The sequence below is a fragment of the Salvelinus sp. IW2-2015 genome, linkage group LG35, assembly GCF_002910315.2.
Source record: "Salvelinus sp. IW2-2015 linkage group LG35, ASM291031v2, whole genome shotgun sequence".
Classification (NCBI taxonomy): domain Eukaryota; kingdom Metazoa; phylum Chordata; class Actinopteri; order Salmoniformes; family Salmonidae; genus Salvelinus; species Salvelinus sp. IW2-2015.
This window is the reverse complement of record NC_036874.1, coordinates 2098250-2107239: the sequence shown is the minus strand read 5'-3', so window position 1 is coordinate 2107239 and position 8990 is coordinate 2098250. Positions and strand designations below refer to the sequence as shown.

General features: G+C 40.8%; 1 protein-coding gene across 1 annotated transcript; it reads left to right on the top strand.

Annotated features, from left to right (window-relative positions):
* The first annotated feature begins 2609 nt into the window (after nucleotides 1-2609).
* Nucleotides 2610-5958, top strand: LOC111958964 (urokinase plasminogen activator surface receptor). Its single transcript, XM_023980361.2, has 5 exons — nucleotides 2610-2718; nucleotides 3123-3239; nucleotides 3365-3511; nucleotides 4918-5028; nucleotides 5396-5958. The coding sequence occupies exons 1-5, from the start codon at nucleotides 2673-2675 to the stop codon at nucleotides 5596-5598; spliced, it is 624 nt and encodes a 207-aa protein (XP_023836129.1). The 5' UTR covers nucleotides 2610-2672; the 3' UTR covers nucleotides 5599-5958.
* Nucleotides 5959-8990: the final 3032 nt, after the last annotated feature.

Here is an 8990-nt window from a genome sequence, read left to right as displayed (position 1 = left end):
TTAAATTCACACAGGACACCAGATAAGGCAGAGAGAATACTCCACATATAACAGACTGACCCTAGCCCCCGACACAAGTTATTTCAGCATAAATACTCGAGTCGGAGGACACCGTCCGACGATAACTCCCGGACATCGCCAACAACAGGCAGGATATAACCCCACCCACTTTGCCAAAGCACAGGGGGGGGGGGGGGGGGGGGGCGCCAACCCGGACAGAAAGATCACGTTCGTGACTCAACCCACTCAAGTGATGCACCCTCCTAGGACTCCATGGAAGAGCACAGTAAGCCAGTGACTCAGAGTTTGAGGCAGAGAATCCCAGTGGAGAGACGGGAACCGGCCAGGCAGAGAACGCAAGGGCGGTTCGTTGCTCCAGTGCCTTTCCGAAGGCCTCATTTAACACAGTAAATTCATCAGGTTTAAGCCATGTTTCAGTCAGGCCAATCACATCAAGATTATGATCAGTGATTAGTTAATTGACTATAACTGCCTTGGATGTGAGGGATCTAACATTAAGTAGCCCTATTCTGAGATGTGAGATATCACAATCTCTTTCAAAAATGACAGGAATAGGGGAGGTCTTTATTCCAGTGAGATTGCTAAGGCGAACACCGCCATGTTTAGTTTTGCCCAACCTAGATCGAGGCACAGACACGGTCTCAATGGGGATAGCTGAGCTGACTACCCGGACTGTGCTAGTGCCAGACTCCACTAAGCTGGCAGGCTGGCTAACAGCCTGCTGCCTGGCCTGCACCGTATCTCATTGTGGAGCTAGGGGAGTTAGAGCCCTGTCTATGTTCGTATATAAGCACACAACCAGTCATGGATAAAAGCGTCTGCTAAATGGCATATAATGATGCTGTCATCTGATTCTCAAACAGCTAACATTAGCTAACTAGCTAACAGTACGGTTTAACTTGCAATGAAAACGACTTTGACAAAATTAGAAATGTATAATATCTGAAAATGTGTCTAGCTAGACTCTCTTACCGTATACATGAAAGATGAACGCTTCTCCCTCTCTGTCACGGATGACATGGTTGCCCTTAGTTTGAAGATGTAATCCAGACAGGTCTTTTATAACAACCTTCTGTGTTCTCTTTTCGACTCCTTCCGCATTTGCAATCAAATGCCTGAATTTTCTTCATCTCCTTAGCTATCATACTCTGCTTCCACTGGGAATTCCACTGATTTCAAAGCTCGGTCCACCAGAAAGTGGAGAGCCTTAGCAACACTTGTGCAGTTCTTCATGATATTTTTTTTTTACACTTTAGAAAGGAWTACCTACACCTACTAAGCAGCTCWTGTTGACAGACCAAATTCGAACTCATCTCTCGGGATGTCCAGCCCATCCATTATCTCAGCCAATCATGGCTTGCGGGAAGGTTCCTGTACTCGTAATTTAACAATTTTATTTGTATTTACAGATGGCATACAAGTTTGTTTTTAAGCCACACAAAAATGCATGAAGACATGGCTAAAGGTCAATCAGATTTGTGAACATAATCCCTAGCTGTGTATTGTCGCTTTCCATGTTGTCTGTTGTCTGTAGCTTGTGAGGTGTGGAAACACTTTGTTGCTTTTATGAATTTTGTCTTGCTGCTTTTTGTTCTATGTTGCTCTGTCTGTATGCTATGTCTTGCATGTCCTATGTTGCTCTGTCTGTATACTATGTCTTGCTTGTCCTATGTTGCTCTGCGTGTGCTCACTGCTCAATGATTGTCTATATTGTAATTGTTTTTAATAACCTGCCCAGAGACTGCGGTTGAAAATTAGCCGGCTGGCTAAAACCGGCACTTTTACTGAAACGTTGATTAATGTGCACTGTCCCTGTAAAAATWAAATAAACTCAACTGACTCAACATGAAAGTTCACATGTTCCAGAAGGCATTTCTGSKKAAAAACGCATTTTGGTAAAAAAATTAACATTACTTTCAAATGCCTCTCCTGTGAAGTAGTGATGCGRGACATACGCCTAGTTTTCTGAAAAATGTCACATTAATGAACGATTTCTTGAGTTATGTCTCAAAATAAACAGACAGTACCATTGATGCTATTTTCTTGTTTTTCAAGCTTAGGTCTTGGAGTATGCAAGCACACTCATTCGGTTCACCTAGCCGATTTTAGCTAGCCGCCATACGATCTGAAGTATGCTGACGCCTTTAGGCCTGCTTCTGTCTGCTTGAGACCTGACACTGGGAGAGAAATTATCATTTTKGCAGYACAATAACACAAAACACAAGTCAAAATTCACACTTTCTTATTGAAAGAAAACTGTTTCTTACCAAGACAATATAGTGGAAACTCCTGAGTCACATATAGTGCCGTTGTGACTAGGTTTGAACTATTTTTAATTATTTTATTTGCTGTTATTAAATCAGTGTTTTCTCTTCGACAATGACAAAAGACAGATTTAATAACATTAAATAAAACAGCAGAAAAAAAAATATATAAAAATCATATTCACAATGGGGCTGTCACATTTTTGACTGCAATGATTTGCAACCGAACACTGTATTCAAAACTCAATTATTGAACTCATTGGATTTCAATAGCTCTGTGAGTGTGGGTGTTTCTTGACAAACATACCACACCTCTAAATGATAACAGATAAATGCTGTAACTCGACACACCCTTTATCATTTCACCTCCTTCAGCTCCAAGTCAAAATGCACCTTATTGTACCCATCCTCGTGAGCGTGCTTCTTCCCAAAGGTAAGAGGACTATTTAGGCTATAGCCTACGGTTAACATGCATTTCAAATAGAATTGATTTTAAATGTCAAAATAGTTCCGATTTAAAAAAAAATGTGGCTAGAACCCATCTATTTTTTAAATGACTTAGGCTACCTTTGGCTGCATTTGTATTAATTCTGCTTTGAAGATCAAGTTCAGCAATTATTAAACTTTTTTTGCAATTTCAGTGTAGCCTATAGCCCACAGTTTATAACTAAAATGAAGCAATAAATATAACTTCAACAGCATTTATCAATTTACCTTTTGAATGACAAATGCTCTTCAGCCAAAGAAAACATTGTCCACGTTTTAGTCTATTATCTCCTTGATCATTTATGAAACTATTTTCAAATAATGGGATGCTGTAACTTTTCACRTTCRCAGCATATTCACTCAYGTGCTTTGAGTGCARKCCAGGAGTATCAGGAGAATGCACCGACAAGCAGACTGACTGTCTTAATCCAGCCCAATGTGGAAYCTCGCGGATCATAACCTATATGGGTAAATTAATGGCGGGTTAACATACATTTTAGCCTAACGAAAAAATAGATATTTCGGTTAAATCTTTTACGTTTTTTAACCTGTATGTTTTTTTGCTTGCCTCGACCTCTTCTTTCCATTTCCAGGTGATAAAAAATTATTGGATATCAACGCGAAGTCTTGCGCGGTGCCTGCTGAGTGTCTCAGTGCAGCASTGAACTTCGGAATCACGCGCACAACGATCGCCAGCAAATGCTGCAATACGGACCTCTGCAACTCCCAAAGCGTCCCTGGTAACTATCTCAATGAGAATGTATAGGCTATGTTAGTTTATAATAAATGCTACTATTAAAACATTCCATTTGATAGCATGTTGAAAGGCTGAAATGAAATGAATCATTTTAATTGATAGTTCTATGAGGAAAGTTTGAGTTGATCAATTAGAATAAGTCAATTCTTAAATTGGTATGTCTACCTAAAATGAAATACAACCAACCGATGTATTTAGCGTAATTATTTAACGGCTGCCAGGTGTTTTCAACATAGAGGAAGATGAATAATTTAAATAGGCTCAGTGGCGATTTTAGCATGTAAATCTTGGTGGGGCAAGCAGTCACTACACAACAACTCTAAACAATKCATTAATTGCACTATAACGGTGACAAACGGTGCCCACAAACTGTTAGGTCTACATAAAGCTGTCCTAACAGCAGAGTCCCAACAGCAGTCGCAACACTCGCTATCAGCGGAGCCTTGTCTGGCAGCGAAACAGTCCGTCAACCTCATTTAATGCCTTTAAAAAAACATAGCTAATATAGCTGACTTGCTTAAACAAATGTGGTTCCTACTGACAATTGAGATGTACAAACTGTGGCATTAGGGGACGACAAGCGGATAATTTTGATTAAGACATTAATGAGCGAGCCAGGACTGACATAGTCAATATAACTAGTTGTTCAGCACTTTTGAAATGTACAGGGACAGAATTCAGAACATGGGCCATTCTTACAGTCTTTTCCCTGTACACCAAGTCAGAACCATATGATAAATAAAGGGGGCATGTAAGCAGACACAATTTCTCTTCATATGACATATGGCAAGGATTTTGAAAGTAAGATGTTGACATGATCAGTCCAATCAAAGGTACTGTACATATAACGTGATTTGACATCATTTTATCTGTGGCCAATGACCTTGAGCCTTATTGGAAGGGCACTACTAATGTAATTCTATGGCAGGAACCAAAGCGCTAAAATGTTCTATGTCTACCCTTACTACTTGGCCGTGACGTAGTGTCCCCATGAGTGATAGAACACTGAGCCAATCATTGCTGGCTTGCCCCACCACCATAGAAAGCACTGATCTAGGCTGAAACACCTGCATTTTGGAGCTGATTTACTAAAGAAAACAAAAAAGAGATCATGTTTGTAGGCGGCTTTATTAACTCAATTATATATATTTTTTTACATTGTTTGCAAACTGATATGTTACTCGTATTAATGCCAAAATAACATGCAAAACAAAACAAAACAAAAATTTTATTTCCTGCTTTACTTTTTTGAAAAAAATGTGGGGCTCAAAAAAATGCTCTGAATAACGGGTCGCCACTGAATAGGCTATTATAAGGAATAGAATGAATCTATTTTGATTTTGGTTTGTGGTGAGCTGGGAGTGAAAAGTGCAATCACCTATCCTTTAGAGTCCACTAAAGCCCCTCCTAATGGCAAGACATGCTTCACCTGTACCGGAACGGACTGCACGAGAACTCTGAGCTGCTTGGGAGAGGAGGACCGCTGCATCTCAACAACAGGTAGTGTGTCAGATTAACATTATCTGTACATTCTTTACATTCCTAAAGCCTCTTCATTTAGTTTCTCAGACTGGTCTCATAGTAAACGTAAATCCGGGACACTCAAATTAGTATGACATGTTATGTTTGGTATAGTTACATCAGATAGAAGGTTACGTAAGGRAAAAATGTAAGGAGGGTGGTTGGTTGGAGTGGATGGGTTTAGTTTAGTTTATTAATTCGACCATTTAAAAAAAACAAGCACACATAAAACTTAAAAGCCATAGGCTGAAAGCTTTATCCAATGTGCACTTATCAGGAGTTGACTGGACATGGGAAGCATTGAGTCTTGTGAATATCAGTAACATTTTCTTGTGTGTGCTGCTAGTGAACACGGGTGGCGAGAAGATAACAATGAAGGGATGTGTCTCCAAGAGCATCTGTGTGGGAGACYTGTCASYAGCACTGGGGRCKYCCATGGGCATMGACATGAAGTGCTGCGAGGGCAACCTGTGTAACAACGCCCAGAGCATCGGACTGAGTCTCCTGCTCCTGGTGACATCCATGGTCTCTGTCACCCTGTTCTACTGAGAGACACTGTGCCTTCACCTCCTTACCTCTCCTCCTCTCCTAGGCATTGCCTCGTTCTGTTTACTAGTTCCATCGTAAAGGAGCCTCCCTTGCATTGTCCACCCCCCCCACCCCCCCATCTCCCCACGCCCCAGCCCCAGTCTCCACTATCTACCTGTTGTTGTATTAATATGGATGTTATTGAATAGCCCCTTTCACTGGACGCTTCCTTGGGGCGTCCATTATGTAGGTTAAACTCAACCCTTTCACCCTCGCTAGCGAATGCTGCAGCACCTGTGGAATGCAATTATAGCCATTTCATTTTAGGGACAGCTCTCGCAAAAAAATACACACCCACAACAACCTACACCACACCCACACCCATCCATACCCTACACACACCATCCTCTTCTTCCTCAAGGCCTTTGAGTCAGTGAGGATGGATGTTGGCGAGGCATTTGCCAATCTAAGCAAGTGTGGTACATTGCTTCAAATCATTGGCATTGTTAGCTTTCACATGTTTTTAACCTGTTCTGATACCATAACAAAGGCTATTGAATCCCATTTTTACCTAGCAGAAATATACTTGAAATTAAAAAGTGTCACTGGATGTGTACAGTGTTAATGTGTTTGCTTGATGAACAAGATTAATTCTGTAAATTAAGAAATATGAAAAGTATATGAATAGATGAGCTGACTCTTTATTCTCACAACCTCCTGCTTCCTCGTTCAATGAGGCAAAGAATACAAAATAAAAATATCCACAATATTCACGTTCAAGATTAGTTGAGGTTTAGTGAATGGTTTGTCTAAATTTTCAAAAAATGAAAAGCATTGTACTTTTGGGACTCGTTTATTACTTGCCACCCATTCTAAAACTGAATGCAGCTCTTTGTTAAGTGTTGCAGTGAATTCACTTGCTGTAGTAGCTGATGTGTTTAATGTTGAGTCATCAGCATACATAGACACACCGGCTTTATTCAGTGCCAGTTGCAGGTCATTAGTAAAGATTGAAAAAAGTAAGGGACCTAGAACACTGCTCTATGGAATGCCCTAGTCTACCTGGATTATGCTAGAGTTTTCAATTAAAGAACACCCTCTGGGTTCTGTTAGACAGGTTATTCTCAATCCACGATATAGCAGGGGATGTAAAGCAATAACACATAGGTTTTTCCAGTAGCAGATTATGATTAAGTCTAATAAAACAGCTCCCACAAGTTTCTAATTATTAATTTATTTCAGCCAATCATCAATCATTTGTGTAAATGCTGTACATGTTAAATGCCCTTSCCTATAAGCGTCATGAATGTCAGTTGTTAATTTGTTTACTGTGAAATAGCATTGTATCTGGTCAAACACATTTTRTTTCTCCAAAAGTTTACTAAGGGTTGGTAGCAGACTAATTGGTRGGCTGTTTGAGTCAGAAAAGGGTACTTTGCTATTCTTGGGTAGCGGAATGACTTTTGCTTCTCTCRAGGCCTGAGGGCACATGCTTTCRTGTAGGCTTAGATTGAAGAGATGGCAAATAGGAGTGGCAATATAGTCCGCTACCATCCTCAGTAATTTTCCATCCAAGTTGTCAGACCCAGGTGGCTTGTCATTGTTAATAGACAACGATAATTTCACTCGTTCCACACTCACTTTACGGAATTCAAAATGACAATGCTTGTCTTTCATAATTTGGTCAGTTATGAATGGAAGAGTAGGTTCAGAATTTGTTSTTGCTAATCTTGCCAATGAAACAATCCTTAAAGTAGTTGGCAATATCAGTGGGTTTTGTGATGAATGAGCCATCGGATTCAGTGAAGGATGGAGCTGATGTCGCCCTTTAGCCCAAAATTTCATTCAATGTCCTCAAAAGCTTTTTACTATCATTCTTTATATATTTATTTTGTTTCATGCTACAGTTTCTTCTTTTTGTTTAGTTTGGTGACATGATTTCTCAATTTACAGTAAAGTTTGCCAATCTGCCGTGCAGCCAGACTTACTTACCATTTATCTCAGCCATACACATTTTCAATTCCTCATCAATCCACAGGGATTTAACTGTTTTTACAGTCATTTTCTTAACGGGTGCATGCTTATTAGTAACTGGAATAAGCAATTTCATGAATGCAGCCACCCGGTTGCTCCTCATTACACACAACAAACTAGCACAATGTTATTTAGTTCATTCAGAAAGTATTCAGACCTCTTCCCTTTTCCACATGTTGTTACCTTAAAGCCTAAAATTAATGTTATTCCTCATTTATCTACAGACAATAACCCATAATGACAAAGCAAAAACAGTTATTTTTTTAAATGTTGCAACTTTATAAAAATATAATAAATACCTTATTAACATAAATATTCAGACCCTTTGCTATGATACTCAAAATTTAGCTCAGGTGCATCCTGTTTCGATTGATCATTCTTGAGATGTTTCTACAACTTGACTGGAGTACACCTGTGGTAAATTCTATTGGTTGGACATGATTTGGAAAGGCACACACCTGTCTATATAAGGTCCCACAGTTGACAGTGCATGTCAGAGCAAAAACCAAGCCATGAGGTCGAAGGAATTGTGCGTAGAGCTCAGGATTGTGTTGAGGCACAGATCTGGGGAAGGGTACCAAAACATTTCTGKAGCATTGAAGGTCCCCAAGAACACAGTGGACTCCATCATCKTTCAATGGAAGAAGTTTGGAACCACCAAAACTCTCGATAGAAATGGCTGCCCGGCCAAACTGAGCAATCTGTGGAGAAGGGRCATGGTCAGGGAGGTGACCAAGAACCCGATGGTCACTCTAACAGAGCTCCAGAGTTCCTTTGTGGAGATGGGAGAACCTTCCAAAAGGACAACCATCTCTGCAGCACTCCACCAATCAGGCCTTGAGTGGCCAGACGGACACTCCTCAGTAAAAGGCACATGACTTGGAGTTTTCCAAAAAGCACCTAAAGGACTCTCAAACCATTAGAAACAAGATTCTCTGGTCTGAATGCCAAGCATCACATCTGGAGGAAACCTGGCACCATCCCTACGGTGAAGCATGGTGGTGGCAGCATCAGGCTTCGGCAATGCTTTTCAGCAGCAGGGACTGGGAGACTAGTCAGGATCGAGGAAAAGATGAAGGGAGCAAAGTACAGAGAGATCCTAGATGAAAACCTGCTCAGAAAGCTCAGGACCTCAGACTGGGGAGAAGGTTCACCTTCCAACAGGACAATTACCCTAAGCACAAAGCCAAGACAACGCAGGAGTGACTTCGGGACAAGTCTCTGAATGTTCTTGAGGGGCAATGCCAGAACCCGGACTTGAACCCGATCAAACATCTCTGGAGAGACCTGAAAATAGCTGTGCAGCGACGCTCCCCATCCAACCTGACAGAGCTTGAGTGGATCTGCAGAGAAGAATGGGAGAAACTCCCCAAATACAG